The 20,019-nt window shown below is 36.7% G+C and overlaps 1 protein-coding gene across 4 annotated transcripts in view; it reads right to left on the bottom strand.

Annotated features, from left to right (window-relative positions):
* Positions 1 to 20,019, bottom strand: part of CEP162 (centrosomal protein 162) — a 93,777-nt gene that overhangs the window by 44,228 nt on the left and 29,530 nt on the right. For 3 of the 4 annotated variants that reach the window (XM_019967403.2, XM_070796129.1, XM_070796130.1), the window contains 4 exons: positions 19,415 to 19,445; positions 16,308 to 16,424; positions 6,176 to 6,367; positions 5,514 to 5,595 (listed from right to left, as the gene is read on the bottom strand). In XM_019967403.2, the coding sequence (XP_019822962.1) occupies positions 5,514 to 5,595; positions 6,176 to 6,367; positions 16,308 to 16,424; positions 19,415 to 19,445 (422 nt within the window). Of the gene's footprint in view, positions 1 to 5,513; positions 5,596 to 6,175; positions 6,368 to 13,491; positions 14,589 to 16,307; positions 16,425 to 19,414; positions 19,446 to 20,019 lie in introns of those variants that run through there. The other variant, XM_070796131.1, reaches the window with a different exon arrangement.

Here is a 20,019-nt window from a genome sequence, read left to right as displayed (position 1 = left end):
TGAAGCCTACCAGGCTTCTCCATCCATGGGATTTTCCAGGCAAGAGTACTGGAGTGGGGTGCCATTGCCTTCTCCGACATTTCAGATCAGTAGATTTTTAAAATATGGAAACTATCCCTTACAAGAAATATTATAAATATGATTAAATATTGGCATATTATGGGAGTTCCAGAAATATGTATATTGTCATTTTTTAATTACTACATCATGGTCCATTAGGTTACTTGATTTTTAAATTTGTAAAATAAGATAAAAGGAAAGTTTAAGAGGCTACCATTTTCACATAAGGAAGATTAGCTTCTTAATAATTGTTAGAAATACTTGAAGTAGCTGTAATAATCAGAAAACATATTGATAATAGTTCTTTCCTTCTTAACGGTAGCAGAACCTGATTATCATCATAATTGTTCCCTTTTCTTGCTGTGAACTGAATGAACTACATTTCATCACTGCCTTCAGTCTAGATGGGGCCAGACGCTAGTTCTTGTCTTTAGAATGTGAGTGCTATGATGGCAAGATCTAAAATATGAGGCTTAGTCGTTGGGTTTTAGGTGGCAAGGAAACTGATACAGAGGCTGGAGAGGTAACAACCCATGCTTTATGGTAACAGAACATTTGCTAAACTGTCACCTACAACAGTTTATAAGGCAGACCACACGGCTACCCAGGCTAGGGTACGAAGAAAATGGCAGGAGAGAACAGGCAGTTTTTAAGTGCCAGCTACCACTGACTACTTTTGACAAGATATTATGAGAAAAAAATAATTTCAAGAGAGAACGGGTTGGTTTGTTAAGAAGAAATCAGAGGGAACAAAGTCTGGAATTTAAGGTGTCTTAGGTTCACTCTCCATGTCTAAACTCAAACAGTAAGATTCAGCATTACAAAATGCTATGAACAAGCAAAATACCAATGAGAGCTTCTTGGTTGAAAAGAGTGACTCAGTCCCTTGGCAAATATCATATATTCTAAATGTCATCTTCAAACTTAAGGTTATTGTTCCTAATAATATATTCAGACAGCTGCAACTGAGAGAGAAAAAACAGAGGGAATAAGGAAGCAGACATATAACAGATTTAAAACCTGTGTCTAGCAAAGAATGTTAAGTGTAGTTCCTGGCACAGGGGACTAACTGGAACCAAGTACATGAGAAGTCTAATAAACTTTCTGAAGGAGCTGTAGTGACAAAGAAACCACAACTCTACTTAAAAAAAGAAAAAAGGCTTAGAGACTTGTTTGGGAGCCTTAAAACCACCTGCAGGCAGAAAGTAGATGGAGAAACGAGTGCCTCCTCCAAGACGGCATACCCTCCCCCTGAAAACCACTTCAGCTGAAGCCAACAGAGATGAAATACAAGTCAAATTCTTCAAGGATTGGAACCAAGAGCTATATGAAACAATAGAGTTACTTGGTAGCTCCACCTTAAGAGCAGAATCCTGGCCTAATTAAGGAAAGTTCTTTACAAGGTCTTTCAGTGGATTTCAAAGTTGCATTACTGATGGCTGTATTTTCTTCTCATACTTTTCCATTCTGAATGGGAAAGGTGTGGGTAAGGAAGTAGTAACTTGTCTTTTTAATTCATTGATTAGCAGACAATGAAGAGCTACATTCAAACCTGATAGAGAGAAGTGTGCTTCACCAAGAAATACTGGCCTTTCAGACGGATACAGCCCTAAATGAGACTTTGGCCTATTTGCTGGGGAGGAGGTGAGTAGGTCTTTGTGTGAAGTAGGTCTTTGTATGAAGAGTGGAATGGATATTTGACAGAAGTGCAGATTCTGGTGGAGATAGGCTAGATGCCTACCAAATGCATTTACTTTCTTTCTGGGTACACAAGCAAACCACATTTTCCATTCCTTTTGGACCTTGTTAGCTAGACGTGCTGGTTCTTACCAGTAGAATATGGACTAAAGTGATGTAACATTTCTGCTGAGGCAGTTAAAAGGAAGTACGCTAAACCATCTTTTTTCTCTTCTTATAGACTCTTTACATGAAGCCATGAGAACCTTAAAGCTGTGTGCTGATGACTGAAACAGCCCTGGTCCCTAAATGCCTATGGCACAGTCCTACCCCAATTGCACTGACATACACGGAATTATGTGAGCAAGAAATACATTTTTGATGATGTTAAACTATTAAAAGTTCAAGGGATTTTTTTCTGTTGTTATAGCAGCTAGAATTACTCATCTTAGTTTATGATAAAAAGTTTTTTGATAAGTATACTAGCGTTTATACTTATGCCTTTAATGAAAGTACACTTTTTTTCAGCTCTTAAAACACAAATGCAAAAATCCATACTAGAATTCACATTACTAAAATGGTGCTACCTAGAGCCAGACATCCTGGAATGTGAAGTCAAGTGGGCCTTAGGAAGCATCATCATGAACAAAGCTAGTGGAGGTGATGGAATTCCAGTTGAGCTATTTCAAATCCTGGAAGATGATGCTGTGAAAGTGCTCAATATGCCAGCAAATTTGGAAAACACAGCAGTGGCCACAGGACTGGAAAAGGTCTGTTTTCATTCCAATCCCCAAAAAAGGCAATGCCAAAGAATGCTCAAACTACTGCACAATTGCACTCGTCTCACACGCTAGTAAAGTAATGCTCAAAATTCTCCAAGCCAGGCTTCAGCAATACATGAACTGTGAACTTCCAGATGTTCAAGCTAGATTTAGAAAAGGCAGAGGAACCAGAGATCAAATTGCCAACATCTGCTGGATCATCTAAAAAGCAAGAGAGTTTCAGAAAAACATCTATTTCTACTTTATTGCCTATGGCAAAGCCTTTAACTGTTTGGATCCACAATAAACTGTGGAAAATTCTGAAAGAGATGGGAATACCAGACTACCTACTTGACCTGCCTCTTGAGAAATCTGTATGCAGGTCAAGAAGCAACAGTTAGAACTGGACATGGAACAACAGACTGGTTCCAATTAGGAAAAGGAGTACGTCAAGGCTGTATACTGACACCCTGCTTATTTAACCTATATGCAGAGTACATCATGAGAAATGCTGGGCTGGATGAAGCACAAGCTGGAATCAAGATTGCCGGGAGAAATATCAATAACCTCAGATATGCAGATGACACCACCCTTAGGGCAGAAAACAAAGAACTATAGAGCCTCTTGATGAAAGTGACAGAGGAGAGTGAAAAAGCTGGCTTAAAGCTCAACATTCAGAAAACTAAGATCATGGCATCTAGTCCCATCACTTCATGGGAAGTAGATGGGGAAACAGTGGCAGACTTTATTTTTTGGGGCTCCAAAGTCACTGTAGACGGTGACTGCAGCCATGAAATTGAAAGACGCTTACTCCTTGGAAGGAAAGTTATGACCAACCTAGACGGCATATTAAAAAGCAGAGACATTACTTTGCCAACAAAGGTCCATCTAGTCAAAGCTATGGGTTTTCCAGTAGTCATGTATGGATGTGAGAGTTGGACTGTGAAGAAAGCTGAGTGCCAAAGAACTGATGCTTTTGAACTGTGGTACTGAAGAAGACTCTTGAGAGTCCCTTGGACTGCAAGGAGATCCAACCAGTCCATCCTAAAGGAGATCAGTCCTGGATGTTCATTGGAAGGACTGATGTTGAAGCTGAAACACCAATACTTTGGCCACCTGATGCGAAGAGCTGACTCATTTGGAAAGACCCTGATGGTGGGAAAGACTGAGGGCAGAAGGGGACGACAGGATGAGATGGTTGGATGGCATCACTGACTCAATGGACATGAATCTGGGTCAACTCCAGGAGTTGGTGATGGAGAGGGAGGCCTGGCATGCTGCCATCCATGGGGTCGCAAAGAGTTGGACAGGACCGAGCAACTGAAGTGAACTGAAGCCAACAGAGACACAAGATATGTAAAAAGAAACAAAAAAAACCTCTTCAGTAACACTAGCAGAGCCCAAAACAGCAACGATTACGTGAGCACAACTGCCCTTTAAAACTATTAACTAGCACTGCAGATCAGTGGAAGAATCTAGACTTAGTATTCAAGTAGATGGGCTTCTCTAATAGCCCAGTCAGTGAAGAATCTGCCTGCAATGCAGGAGACCAGGGTTCAACCCAAGGTCGGGAAGATCCCCTGGAGAAGGAAATGGCAACCCACTCCAGTATTCTTGTATGAAAAATCCGATTGACAGAGGAGCCTGGCAGTGTACAGTCACAAGAGTTGGACATGACTTACGACAAAACCAGATGTTTTAGTATAAGCTACACTGAATTTTGTCTCAACTAGCACAAACGTAGGAAAAAGACCAAGAAATCACTGCAAGTGGATTTACATGATGAAGATGGAGTTCAAGGAGGGGCTCAAAAACTTGTCTGTTAAAACATAAATGAACAAGTAAATACATGAATAGATGACAGGCTTTTCACAGAAATATTTTATGGAGACAAAAACCCGACAATTTGAGTGTGTTTCTGGGTCATGGCCATATGATCTTGAGAAATTAAGCTCTTTAATCCCCAGTTTCTTATCTATGAAATGAGGATGATAATGGAATAGACTTCATGGAATTGCTATAAAATTAAATAAAGTCTGATAGGTAAAGAGCTTTGTACAGCACCTAGTCCACAGTAACCACGTGATTAAAATGTTAGCTGTTATTGTCATCATCATCGTCCGGTTCCTGTGAGAGCTCTACCAGTTAAGTCTGCTTACCTCGGGTGCATCACTTGAACGGTGGGGATAAAGATGCTGACCTATCTGTTACGAAGATCTCACGAGATAACGGATATGACACTCTTGGTGCTGCAAGGATGTCAAGGTGTCCTACGACAAGGTGACTGTGATATGACTCTCTGTGCTGGTGAATGACAGCCAAGTCCTGAAAACTGTCATTAAAATGTATGGTAGCTAGAGATTTTTGTGAAGCCCACTTCTCTTGTGACCCAAGATCTCACCCTGGGAGATGACAGCTAGTCTGTAACTAAGCACAGAATTTACTGGTTTATAAAGAAGTGAGTGTATGAATCACACGCAGAATAAAACTCATGTTTGCTCTCAGTGTTCGCATCAGCTGTCCCTGAGCTACTTAGAGCTGAAGGGATTTTATTTTTCAGTGAAAAGCTTTACGACTACTCACCTAATGGCAGCAACTTTTTAGTAGCAATTGTTTATTTTTTTATTTTAGAACTAGATGAATTTTGATAAACTGAGGAAAGATTAATAGGAAAAGAAAACAGGAATGACTCACAGGTAGACTCATACCAGCTACCTGTTAATCATTCACTAGGAATGGTTAGGTTCAGTTCAGTCGCTCAGTCACGTCCGACTCTTTGCGACCCCATGAACCGCAGCACATCAGGCCTCCCTGTCCATCACCAACTCCTGGAGTTTACCCAAACTCATGTCCATTGAGTCGGTGATGCCATTCAACCATCTCATCCTCTGTCATCCCCTCCTCCTCCTGCCCTCAATGGGAAAAATCGGTCGAACAAATGATTCTAGAAGTTTGCAGTGACAAAACAATAAATAAATAAACAATCCTGCACGATCCATTCCAAGAAACTCATACCTGACAGGTTGTAAATCAAAACCACTGACCCCAAAGGAATCTATTCTGATAGGCTTCATCAGCTCCTCTACTGTGGGCAGATCTGAGGGAACAAAAGTTAAAACAGCAACCAAAAATGTTATGGAAATTGCTTAATTTAATGTCTAATACCATCAAAACCACATTTTCTCTGATTAACATAGTTAACAAAATGATACATATAATTATCCCAGGTTCCCACTGTAAACTTATTTGTACCAAAAAATAAGTTTGGAAACAGCAGAATTTTCAAATCTTTGGTATTTATATTTGAAATATATATCTACTTTCTTTCTTTCTCTCTAAGTATAGGTGTATGGGTATATCCACAAACATTATGTATTTAGTTGATCCCCCAAAACTGTTCTCCATTAAAAAAAAATAACATTAGTATATGTTCACGGAAAAGTATAAAAAAATATGAAAATACTCAAGAGATTTCTTAATTTGGTCAAAGCATATTAGAGGAGGAATTAAAATTTTAACCTATTTTCGATGCTAACTTTATAGTTAAAAGGGTAATTCCCAGATTTATTTAAACAATCTTTTAAATTCAGATACTGAGAAATCATTACTACAGCCAATTGTATTTAAATTATACCATACTGAAAACAGCTCAGAGAGAGGCTCAAAGACACTTTTACCAGACTCTGTAGTAGAGATGTTCTTAGAGGACCCTTCATTTTCTTGAGGATGATCTTTTGTTGAGCTCTTGGTATTTTCTGCTGCATTGCTCTCAGTTCTTTGTTCATCTGCATCTCCCAAAGAATGGGCTACGTGACAATAAGCCTGATGCAGAGCTTCAATGTCACTGTTGCTTTGTCCGTAAGAAATACCTGTTGAGATAAATGTAATCTCTAGTATAACCACACAAATACATGAGAAACATAAAACACTAAGTTCATCCCTTAATCTGTTACGCATGACGAACAAGGCTTAGGACAATGCTGACATGATACAGTGAAATACAGACCTTAGTGATGGGTGGCCACAGCCTGCCAGCGTGAATCTCAGCAGGCTCAGGGACTCTTTCAGCAGGCTGAAATGTGTTCTGACAGGCTAACTGTGAAATCATCTCTGCCTACTATCCCTATACAACCTCTCTGTGCTGGAGAAAACGATTCCTAAATTTCTCAAACTGACACAAAAAGTTCTCAAGGATTCTGTCTCTCCTCTGTTCCACCCCACCCTCCCACCTCTCTCTCTCTGCTTTCCTGAGCCACTGAACATCTAATATTCTTCATTTCTTCAACTGAAATTCAATCCTCTAACTTTGCAGTCCAGTGTGTTCCAAAACCCTGCTAAAGCTGCTATAATAATAAAAAAAAATAATAATTTCCCAGGGGACAAACCCAGCCTTTAATTCTCTTCAGCCTGAAAACTTTTCTTTGCCCTGTGAGACATGTGGCCCTGCTCTTTTCCTGGGGACTGCTTCCTCCGTATAACACCTTCTTGTTCTTCTCAATGCTCTGATGGCTGCTTTTCCACCTTCTGTGGTAAATAGCTCATCTCAGGGCTCCATCTTCAGCTCTCTTTTTTCAAACTTCTCTTTTTTATGGGTGTGTGTGTTGGGGGGGTGGGGGTGGTGTTAATTTCATTAACACCCTTTGCTTAGTAATTGCCTATAAACATTTGACTCCCAAACCTGTGTCTTCTGTTTAATCTATCTTCTATCTCTTTTCTGAACACTGAACGTCCTAACAGACATGTAGACTGTTCTATAAGCAAATCACATCCTCAAGTGAATTAATTACATTCCCCAACAAAATCTGTTCTGCTCCCAATATCTGTGACTTTGGCTATGGCATGATCAGTCACCCAGTTATCCAAAACAGAGAACCTCATCTCACAGTTCACTTTTCCTTCCCTATCAACCTCCTTCTCGTCCCACCAACTGATAAACAATGGAGAAAAGAATTCAAAGAATCTAATGACAATGATGATCTAAGATTTTTATGAGTATTTTCCTACTCATTTTGTACTTTGCATTATTAACAGAATTTTCAAAATTAGAAGAAATAAAAGCATTATAGACAAGTAGAAAAAACAAGAGAAATAGGGTGATCAGACTTCTGTTCTCTTGATAACTATGACCATTAATTAATGCCTAAAGATAAAAGAGTATATATACAGCCTCCTCTTTATATAATCTATAAGTTGCATAGTATAAAATTCTGAGGAACTAGTTTCAACTCTAAATGTAAGAGGGTGCCAAGTACCATATGTGATTATGTAAGAATGCCTTACAATGGAATAGCTTTCCATCTGCTGCTTGAGGTCATCAGGTCACCATTGCTATTTGGAGCCTGTCCAATATGGAATACATTTGCTAAAATAAACTAAAAACAAAAAAGTGAAGAAGGAGACTTCCCTGGAGGTCCAGTGGTTAAGAATTCGCCTTGCAATGCAAGGGATGCAGGTCTGATTCCTGGTCGGGGAACTAAGATCCCACATGCTGCAGGGCAACCAAGTCCATGTGCCACAACCAGAGAACCTGAGTGCTCTAACTACTGGAGCCTGCATGCTCCAGAGCCTGTGCACCACAGCCAGAGAATCCGTACGCCACCACGGAAGATCCCACAGGCTGCAACTAAGACCCAGTGCAGCAGAATAAATAAAGAGATAAATACATTTAAAAAGTGGGGGATACCACCAGTTTGGAATCACTAACAGTTAAGTGCCAGGGATGTTCAGCAGGACTTGAGGAAAACAATCTTGCCTGATAAAATAAGCCTAATTTCCCCTCCAAACCATCTATCAGACTCAAAGGGAGAAGAGAATTAATTTTATGAAGAAATGAAAAAGGCAAAAGACATTTTTCCTCCTCTAGAGAAATACCTGGATGCCTAAGTATCTGCTGAATATGCATGAAAGAAATGATCCCAATGGGAAACAGCATCACAGTACTGAATGTGCATACCTAATTTAACAGGCATGAGGCGCCAGCAAGAAGAGGTTTGGCTTAAACTAACAGCTGAGCAAACATGTGGAAAAGCAAATTACCTAAAAGTTAAAAATTAGAAATGGTAGAGAAGCATTAGATGCTGCTCAGAAAACAGAGCAAGGGAAAGGTACCTGTCTCCTAATTTGAATCATTAATCCAACTGATATTAAAAATAATTTCATAGTTGTTGACCTTTTTTTAATATATATATATTTTGTTGAAGTACAGTTGACTTACAATGTTTCAGATGCACAGCAAGGTGATTCAGTTATACAAACACACATATATTATTTTTGAAATTATTTTCCATCATAGATTATTACAAGATATTCACCATAGTTCCCTGTGTTATACAGTAAACTTCTGTTGCTTATTGCATTATCTATTTTTTAGACTCTTTGTGACCCCATGGACTGTAGACCACCAGTCTCTGTCTTTACGACCCCACGGACTGTTGCCTGCCAGACTCCTCTGTCCTGGGAGATTCTCCAGGCAAGAATACTGGGGATCTTCCCAACCCAGGGATTGCACCCAGGTCTTCCACACTGCAGGCAGATTCTTTACTGTCTGAGCCACCAGGGAAGCCCTTTAATTAGAAATCTAGCATTCTATTCATACTAAGTCAAACAAGTGGAATCAAAATGTCATAAACTTTTTAGTTAGGCAAAAATTCATAAGTTTCCTAAAATATATATATGTATTTATATATATGTATACAAAAGCTTTTCTACTATACTTGATAAAGGCTTGAGAAAGAACATCAAAAAAAGAAAATAAGAGATGGAGAAATTGGAGAACATAAACTAAATGAAAAGGGAGCACTGAATATGAAATAGACAAAGTGAAACACACTAGATAAAAGTAAAAGATCATCATGTTGGTTTTAAACATGACTGCTCATCAGAAACATATCTGGAACTCTGGAGAAAAAGAGTAATACTTGAGCATTTGTATTTTTCAAAAAATTTCAAGATCATTCTGATATGCATCTGGATTTTAAAAAGTGATTACAGGTTTTTCTATTAGATCCTATTTTTGGTGATAAAGAGTTCTATTATTTTTCTGTTGACCAATCATGATACAATGATATTAAGTAATAGTTACATAATCATAAGAGTAAAAGATATTTATCAGTTTTCACAGTCAATAGCCAAACAAAATATAAAAGATAATTATAATTGCAACCATAATAGGAACATGATCAACTTAATAAAATAATTACATACAATAGGGGTGTGTCAAGCAGAGTGATGTGGTAAGTGGAAGTGCATACATGCACATGTTTTCATCCACCCAGTCAGTCTATGTTTTTTAGTTGGTGCATTTAATCTATTGACATTTAAGGTAGCTATTGATATGTATGATCCTATTACCGTTTTCTTAATTGTTTTGGATTTACTTTCCATAGGTCTCTTCCTTCTCTTGTGTTTCCTGCCTAAAGAAGTTCCTTTAGCATTTGTTGTAAAGCTGGTTTGGTGGTGCTGAATTCTCTCAACTTGTGCTTATCTGGAAAGCTTTTGATTTCTCCATCAAACCCGAAGGAGTCTTGCTGGGTATTCTTGGTTGTAGGTTCTTCCCTTTCATCACTTTAAATATATCATGCCATTCCCTTCTGGCTTGTAGAGTTTCTGTTGAGGAATTGGTTGATAGCCTAATGGGAGTTCCCTGGTATGTTATTTGTCATTTTTCCCTTGTTGCTTTTAATAATTTACCTGTCTTTAATTTATATCAGTTTGATTACTATGTGTCTTGGTATGTTTCTCCTTGGGTTTATCTTGCCTGGGACTCCTCTGTGCTTCCTGAACTTGGCTGACTATTTCCTTTCCCATGTTTGGGACGTTTTCAGCTATTATCTCTTCAAATATTTTCTCAGGTCCTTTCTATGTTAAAATCTTTTTATGCATTTTATAGAGAGAAAAGGGCTGACTTCTTGCATGTATTTTATATATTACCACAAGTCAAAAACCCACTATATTTTCCAATTTAAGAGGCAGAGAAGTGTCAGAACCTATTGGGCAGAGGCAGGGGTCTGGTTGTGAAACAACACTGTCCTCCTGTGACTGCTCCAGGCATGCAACCATGGCACAAAATGGTCCCTGCCCTTGAGACAAATGAAAACAAGCAAAAGGCTAGATCTGACCATCATTTTATAGTTACCAACCTTTTTAAGACAGTAAAGCACAAGTTTCATGAACAGTATTATCAAAAAAAAAAGAGATAAAAATCTTTGACACTGTATCACCTAAACTGAGCCTGCTTATGGCTGAAGACACATGGTAAAACAAAGGAAGCCGCTGATACTTTCAGTTCTTAATCCAAGCTCAGACTCTGATTTGAAATTTTCCAGTGTACTTTTGTAAATACTAGGTAAATTTTATACTTCATAGCCAAAAGGTATTTATGCCTTCAGGTTCTTTATTATAATTTGACTATTAACAGTATTGAAATAAAAAGTGATAAGAACCACAGAGCTGCTACTTCTCATTGAACTGTAACAGTATGCTAGGCACTACACAAAATCTCAATTGATCATCAAATGATGTCATTTTAAAGAAGAGGAAACAGGCTTTGAGGTACTAATTGTCCATTGTCACCCAGCTGGTAACTGGCAAGGCTGGAAATATGAATCCAAGACCAAAGACAGTAGTGTCATACTCTTTACTCTTCTAGTAACTGATTCACCAAATTATTTCAGAATCAAGAATATCTAAGAAATAAGACCAAAAAATTTCAATTTTATATAATTTCTGAGATCATATTAGAGTTTCTATTTCCAGCGATATGTTTTTTATTTCTGAGTTTTATTATAATGTACAGGAGAAGTTTTCAAACTGCTCTGATTTTCATTCAGAGAAAACCATAGGTTCCACAGATGTTTGAATTTTCATTTTAAAATATGAAGAGCAGAGTGATAACTCTTTCCTCTGGCTTTGTTTTCATGCATATCTTAGAAAAAAGTTTCTCTGGCCATCCTGTATATAAATGAACCACCTATAATGTATCACTGATTAGAAAAGCTGTAGCTCTACACTTGTCTTTTAAAAGTATTCATATTTACTTACTGAAAACAGTGCAAGCAGACTATCAGAGCACGTATGACAAATATTTAAATAAAAACAGTTTTAAGACTGAGGAACATGTGCCCAGCACATGCTTCCATCAGGGCAGAATATTCAGTCAGCTAATAACAAGTAAACCAGTAATGTTTTGATGGAAAACTTCTGTTTCAATTTTTTGTGGTTGTTTTAACTTTGTAACTGTTATAATCACACTTAACTGTTATATTCACATTTTAAAATGGAAGTAAATGAAACAAGACAGTGGTGATTCTTAGAACGGCAATGACTAGAAATAAGAGATGCGAGTGGACTTTGAGGTTTTGATCATGCTTTGTTTTTTGATCTGGTGACCGGTTACATGAATGTGTTCAGTACTTGAAAATTCATCAAACTGCACTATGATGATACATGAATTCTACTACAAGTATATTATACTGCCATAAAAAAGTATATTATATTGCCATAAAGAAATAAAAAGTAAAATTAAAATGCAAGCAGATGGTCAGAGTTGGCTAGTGATTTACCATTTCTATTGCTCTTTTTTGACTAGTGTCTGGGTTGACTTAGTTGACCATATTGGTCACCTAAGACTTGCAAAAGCAAGCTGAAAATATCCCATTTGCACTTGTTTATGTGGTAAACCAAAAATATTTTTATATTATACAATAAAAATATACAAACATACTGGAAATTTGATGATATAAGAATGTAACAAGTATCTGCAATATTTAATTTTTAAAATTTCAAAAGACCATTACTGTTCTCACTACCTTTTTAAGTAAATGTCACAAATGTAAACATTTATATTTATACTGATAAAATACATTTTGTATCTATATAGACAGTACTACCTAAGATTCCATTTGGGAGGCAGGTAACAGTTCCACTGTTTTAAGAAAGTTTGAAAAGGTACTATCTTAAAGGTCTCTACAACTTTTAGTCAAGTCTAGATGGTCCTACACATTTCAGAATTTCAGGATGTGATCTAGCTTTTTCCTACCCAGAAGGAACTATGGAAAAGCACAAAAACAAAGTCTCACTTCTCCTACATATAGCAAATTTAACAGAATTGGGGAGGGGCACAGAAAATTATTTAATATTCATCTCAGTACCATACTTTGTATCAACAGCACTTATTAACAAGAATTTCTTTTAAAACACACTTTACTCAGGTTATTGGCATAAAGGGTCACCACTAGCAAGTTCAGACTATTTAACTTGTTAAAAAAAGGTAGAAAATGTGAGATTGAAAATTTTATTGTTGATACAGCCTACCAAAACTGAATCAAGAATAAACAGATAATGTGAACAGACCAAATACTAGAAGTGAAATAGAATCTGTAATGAAAAAAAAACACACTCCCTACAAACAAAAGTCCAGATTGGATGCCTTCACTGGGGAATTCTAACAAAGATATAAGAAAGAATTTATACTGATTCTTCTCAAGATCTTCTAAAAGACTGAAGATGAGGGAAATCTCCCACAGTCATTCTGTGAAGCCACCATTACCTTGATTCAAAACCAGACAAAGACATTACCAAAAAATAAAATTACAGGCCAATATCTCTGATGAATACAGATGCAAAAATCCTCAACAAAGTATTAGCAAACAGAATCCAACAGTACATAAAAAGGATCAAACACCGTGATCAAGTTGGATCCTCCCAAGGTCACAAGGATGGTTCAACATATACAAATCAATCAATGTGATACATACACCACACCAACTGAAGAAAAGACAAACCACATGACAATCTCAACAGATGCAGAAAAAGCATCTGATGAAATTGAAGATTAACTAATGATCAAAACTCTCACCATGGTGAGTATAGAGAGAACATAAATCAACACAGTAAAAGCTATTTATGACAAACCCACAGCCAACATAGTACTCGAGAGTGAAAAGCTGGAAGCCTTCCCACTGAAATATGGAATAAGACCAGGATGCTCTCTCACCTCTTCTATTTGACATATTTTGGAAGTCTGAGTCACAGCAATGAAACAAGAAAAAGAAACAGAGGGATCCAAACTGGAAGGGAAGAGGTAAAACTGTCATTATATGCAGATGACATGATACTCTATATAGAAAACCCTAAAGACTCCACACAAAAACTATTAGAAATAATAAATGAATTCAGCAAGGTAGCAGGATACAAGGTTGCAGAACTCTGTTGCATTTCTTTATACTAACATGAAGTATCAGAAAAGGAAAAAAAAAATCCCTTTCAATAATGCATGTAATAAATACCTAGGAATAAACCTAACCAAGGAGCTAAAAGATTTACATGCTGAGAACTATAAAATATTGATGAAGGAAATTAAAAATGATTTAAAGAAATGGAAAGCTACTCCATACTCTTGGATTGGAAGAAACAATATTGTTAAAATAGCCATACTACTCAAAGCAACTTACAGATTTAATGTGATCCCTATCAAATTACCCATGACATTTTTCACAGAACTAGAACAAATAATCCTAAAATTTATATGGAACCACAACAGACCCAGAATTGCTAAAACAAATCTGTGAGGGAAAAAAAAAAAGTAGAAGGCACACCTTTCAGACTTCAGACAATACTATTAATCTATGGTAATCAAAACAGCATGGTACTGGCATAAAAACAGACCCATGGATAAGTGGAACAGAATAGAGAGCCCAGAAATAACCCCCCACACCTGTGGTCAATTAATTTTCATCAAAGGAAAGACTATATAATAGAGAAAAAAAATAGTCTCTTCAACAAGTGGTGTTAGGAAAGCTGGTTGGTCTCATGCAAATCAATGAGATTAGAACACACCCTCACACCACACACAAAAATAAACTCAAAATGGCTTGACTTAAAATATAAGATATGACACCATAAAACTCATGGAAAAGAATGTAGGCAAAACATTCTCTAATATAAATTGCATCAATGTTTTCTTATAAGGCAAAAGAAATAAAAGCAAAAATAAGCAAGTGGAACCAAATCAAACTTATAAGGTTTTTACGCAAAATAAACAAATGTAAACATTTTGTTTACATATAACAAAATGAAACCATAAACCTACAGAAAGGGAGAAAATATTTGCAAAGGATGCAACTGACAAGGGCTTAATTTCCAAAATGTACAAACAGATCAATAGAAAAAAAAAGAAAAAACCACAATCAAAAACGAACAGAAGATGTAAACAGCCATTTCTCCAAAGAAGTCATACAGATAGCCAAAAGGCACATGAAGAGATGCTCAATATTGCTATTAGAGAAATGCCCAAGTCAAAACTATAATGTAATATCACCACACCATCATGAAAAAGAATGACCATCATGAAAAAGTTTACAAATAATAAATGATGGAGAGAGTGTACAGAAAAGGGAACCCTCCTACATAGTTGGTGGGAATGTAAGCTGCTGCAGCCACTATGGAGATCAGCACAGAGGTTGCCTACGCTTACTCCTTGGAAGGAAAGTTATGACCAACCTAGATAGCATATTGAAAAGCAGAGACATTACTTTGCCAACAAAGGTCCGTCTAGTCAAGGCTATGGTTTTTCCAGTGGTCATGTATGGATGTGAGAGTTGGACTGTGAAGAAAGCTGAGTGCTGAAGAATTGATGCTTTTGAACCATGGTGTTGGAGAAGACTCTTGAGAGTCCCTTGGACTGCAAGGAGATCCAACCAGTCCATTCTACAGGAGATCAGCCCTGGGTGTTCTTTGGAAGGAATGATGCTAAAGCTGAAACTCCAGTACTTTGGCTACCTTATACGAAGAGTTGACTCATTGGAAAAGACTCTGATGCTGGGAGGGATTGGGGGCAGGAGGAAAAGGGGATGACAGAGGATGAGATGGCAGGATGGCATCACCAACTCAATGGACATGAGTTTGAGTGAACTCCAGGAGTTGGCGATGGACAAGGAGGCCTGGCATACTGCGATTCATGGGGTTGCAAAGAGTCGGACACGACTTAGCCACTGAACTGAACTGAACTGAAAAAACTAAAAATAGAGTTACCGTATGATCCAGCAATCCCAACTCCTGGGCGTATATCCAGAAAAGATGAACACTCTAACTCAAAAAGATACATGCACTCCAATATTCATAGCAGCACTATTTACAAGACTCAAAACATGAAAGCAACCTAGGTGTCTATCAATAGAGGACTGGATAAAGAAGATGTGATGTATACACACACACGTACGTGCATGTGCACGAAAATACTACTCAGCCATGAAAAATAATGAAATAATGTCATTTGAAGCAGCATAAATGAATTTAGAGATTATCATACTAAGTGAAGTAAGTCAGAAAGAGATAAACACTGTATGATAGCACTTATATGCAGAATCTAAAAAAATGAGACAAATGAACTTATTTATAAAACAGAAACAGACCCACAGACACAGAAAACAAACTTCTGGTGACTAAGGGAGGAATAAACTAGGAGTTTGGGATTAACAAATACACACTACTACATACAAAACAGATAAACAGTAAGGACCTACTGTATAGCACAGGAAAACTATATTCAACATCTTGTAATAACGTATAACGGAAAAGAATCTAAAAAATATACACACGTGAGTATATATGTCTACATACACACAGATATATAACTGAATCACTCCTGAAACCAACACTTTATAAATCTAACATACTTCAATAAAAATGTAAAATTTTATTGATAGTTATTACATATATTATTATATATCATATATATTTTCCCCAGAAATGAAGTCAATTAGTCACAAAATATTACATGTTTAGAGACTAGCTATAGTTTCTCATTCTTACCTGTTCCTATCATTTCATTATCAGTCATATCTGACACAGCCTTTGGCTTAGTTTTTGTTCTATCCTGTTCATCAAGGTTGACTTCTGCAACAGAGTCTAATGAATCAAGCAGCACTACTGGAATAACATAAAAGAAAAATATTAGGAATATAAATAAGCTTATATGGTTCTATTAACAAGATACTTAAATCATATGAAATCTGTATAAAAACAAAGATAAATGTTTACATATAAAGAATATATAACTATGTACCTAGAACAAGAATGATTTTCTTCTTATATACAACAGAGTAGGCTTACATCAAAACTCATCTATGCTTAAATACAGGTCTAATGTATCTTTATATGTAAAAGGCAAAGGGCTGAGGAAAAGAGGAAAATAACAAACAAAAAAACCCTTTTTCTCTTAATTTTATTGACACATAGTGCTGATTAAAAATTGTATATATTTGAGATCTATGACTTGATTTGATAAACATATACACTATAAAATCCAACCAGTCCATCCTAAAGGAGATCAGTCCTGGGTGTTCACTGGAAGGACTGATGTTGAAGCTGAAACTCCAATACTTTGGCCATCTGATGTGAAGAGCTGACTCATTCGAAAAGACCCTGACGCTGGGAAAGATTGAAGGCGGGAGGAGAAGGGGACGACAGAAGATGAGATGGTTGGATGGCATCACTGACTCACTGGACATGAGTTTGGGTAAACTCCAGGAGTTGGTGATGGACAGGGAGGCCTGGCGTGCTGGGGTTCATGGGGTTGCAGAGAGTCAGACACAACTGAGCAACTGAACTGAACAGAAACTATAAAATAATCAACAAAATCAAGCTAATTAACATATCCATGTACCCATTTTTGTGTATGTGATCTCCCTGCTGAGCGCGTTTCAAGTATACATTAATCTCAGTCACGCTGTTGCACATCACATATCCATAACTTACTTGTACCCCTTAACCAACCTCCATATGCCCCAAACCGAGCCCCTGGTAACCATCATTCTACTCTGTTTCTAGGATATTGACATTTTTAGATTCCACATATAAGTGAGGATAAACAGTATGCATCTTTCTTCATCTGCTTATTTCCCTTACTGCGATATCTCCACATATATCCATTTTGTTGCAAATGGCAGGATTTCCTTTTTTTTTTTTAAGCTATATATGCTACATTTTCTTTGCCTGTTCATCTTTTGATGGACATTTAAGTTCTATCCATACCTCATCTATTGTGAATAATCCCACAATAAACATGACAATGGGGCTTCCTAGGTGGCTCAGGGTAAAGAATCTGCCTGCCAATCCAGTAGACCCAGTAGGTTCGATCCTTGGGTCAGGAAGATCCCTTGGAGAAGAAAGGGCAACCCACCCTAGTATTCTTACTTGGAAAAATCCCATCGACAGAGGTTCATGGTGGGCTACAATTCATGGGGTCACAAAGAGTTGTACACGACTTGGCAACTGAGCACACACACAAATATGGGCGTACAGATATCTCTTCCAGTTATATATCCAGAAGTGGGATTCTGAATTATTATAAGGTAGTTCCACTTTTAATTTTTTTTCAGGAACCTCTATCCTGCTTTCCATAACGGCTGCACCAATTTATATCCCTACCAATAGTGTACTGAAGTTCTCTTTTCTCTATATCCTTGCCAAAACTTATTTTGCCTCTTTTTGATAATAATCATCTAACAAGTGTGAGGTGACATCTCATTATGGTTTTGATCTGCATTTCCCTGATAATTAGTAAAGTTTAGTAATTTTTCATACACTTGTTTGTCCAGCTGCATATCTTGAGAAATGTCTATTTGGGTCCTCTGCTCACTTTTAATTTTTGTTGTTATTGTTACCGAGTTATGTGAGTTTTCTGTATATTGTGGGTATTAATCCTTTACCAAACATATAGTTCATAAATATTTTGCCCTACTTTATAAGCTGCCTTTTCACTCTGCTGTTTTCCTTTGCTATGTATGTAGAAGCTTTTTTAGTTTAATTCAATCCCATTTAGCTATTTTACTTTTCTTGCTTGTGATTTGGGGGTCATATCCAAAAGATTATTGCCCAGTATAACATCAAGCAGCTATATTCCTATGTTTTTCTTTTCATTTAAGCAGTTTCTGATCTTATACTTAAATCTTTGATCCATTTTGAGTCGACTTTCATATGTGATATGAGATAAGGATCCAATTTCATTCTTCTGCATGTGGACATCTAGTTTTCTAAACATGAAGTATTGAAGAGACCATCTGTCCTCATTTGATATTCTTGGCACCCTTGTTGAAGACCAGGTGACTACAGGTGCATGGATTTTTGTTTCATTGGTATTATGTCTGTTTTTATACCAGTACCATGCTGTCTTGGTTACTATAGTTTTGTAATACATTTTGAAGTCAGGGAGTGTGACGCCTCCATGCTTTGCTCCTTCTCAAGCTTGCTTTGGTTATGTGAAGTCCTTTGTGGTTTCATAAAAACTTTAGAATTTTTTTTTTTCTGTGAAAAATGTCACTGGAATTTGATAGGAATTTCACTGAATCTGTAGATCACTTTGGATAGTATGGACATTTTAACAGTAGTAATTCTTTTAATCTATGAGCACAGAATATTTTTCTATTTATTTTAGTGTTCAATTTCTTTCCGATGTTTTATAGTTCTAGGCATAATTTACCTCCTTAATAAAATTTATCCCTAAGTTTGTATTCTTTTTGATGTCACTGCAAATATAATTGCTTATCTGTAGTCTTCTTGAGGAATATTTGTCTAGCTTTTGTATCAAGGTGATGCTGGGTTTTACTTAATGAGTTTGAAAAAATTCCCTCTTTTTCTGTTTTTTTTTAGGAAGAGTTTAAGGAAGATTAACATTAATAATCTTTGAATGTTTGGTAAAATTTATCCATAAAGGCATTTGGTCCAAGGTTTTTAAAAAACATATATCCTTAAATACAACAGGAAGAATTTAAGATAAGCATAAAAAACATATTGGGAAAATCTGTAAATTTTAATTCATCAGAAATTATTTAAAAACAGACAGTAATTTATTCAGAATTAGATATAGATCTGAACAGACCAACTGTCTACAAAAATTTATGAATACAGATAATATTTACCATTAGCCAGCATGCCAGTTTTTTCTTCTTCCTAAATTAAAAAAAACGAACATTATATGATTTGAAATTGAACTTATATGAAATGACTACACTGCAAAGAGTAAGAGAACTTGAAAGCCAGCACTTTACCCCATTATGAAAAGCTCAAGAAATACGCTTTCTGGATTTCTTTCATCATGCTCATTCACTGACAATTCTATAAGACTAGACAAATGTAGCAGTGAGAGAACTTCTACAAGTCTCTTCAGAACCTTGGTGATTACCAGCAATTAATTTAGGCCTTTATGAGCCTGTTTAAAGTACCTGATGTCATCTGTTCATCTACCTTGCTGAGAAATTACCCTCTTTATCAAAATCCAAGATAACATCACTAGTTTATAACAGCAACTGTCTACTCTTAGGTAGCTTCAAGGATAAGTTCTATCTGGCATGTCTTGGTAAAAACTGAGAAACGAGAGAATTAGAGTACAATATCCCTGAATGTGAACTGAATAATTTAATTGACAATTAACAATATTAATTTAATTTACAATCTTAGCCCAATAAGTTTCAGACAGTAACATCACTATTGGCATAAATACTAGGGACGGAATGTCTCATAAGGA

This window comes from Bos indicus, chromosome 9 (assembly GCF_029378745.1).
Source record: "Bos indicus isolate NIAB-ARS_2022 breed Sahiwal x Tharparkar chromosome 9, NIAB-ARS_B.indTharparkar_mat_pri_1.0, whole genome shotgun sequence".
Lineage (NCBI taxonomy): Eukaryota > Metazoa > Chordata > Mammalia > Artiodactyla > Bovidae > Bos > Bos indicus.
This window is presented reverse-complemented; position numbering and strand designations above follow the sequence as displayed.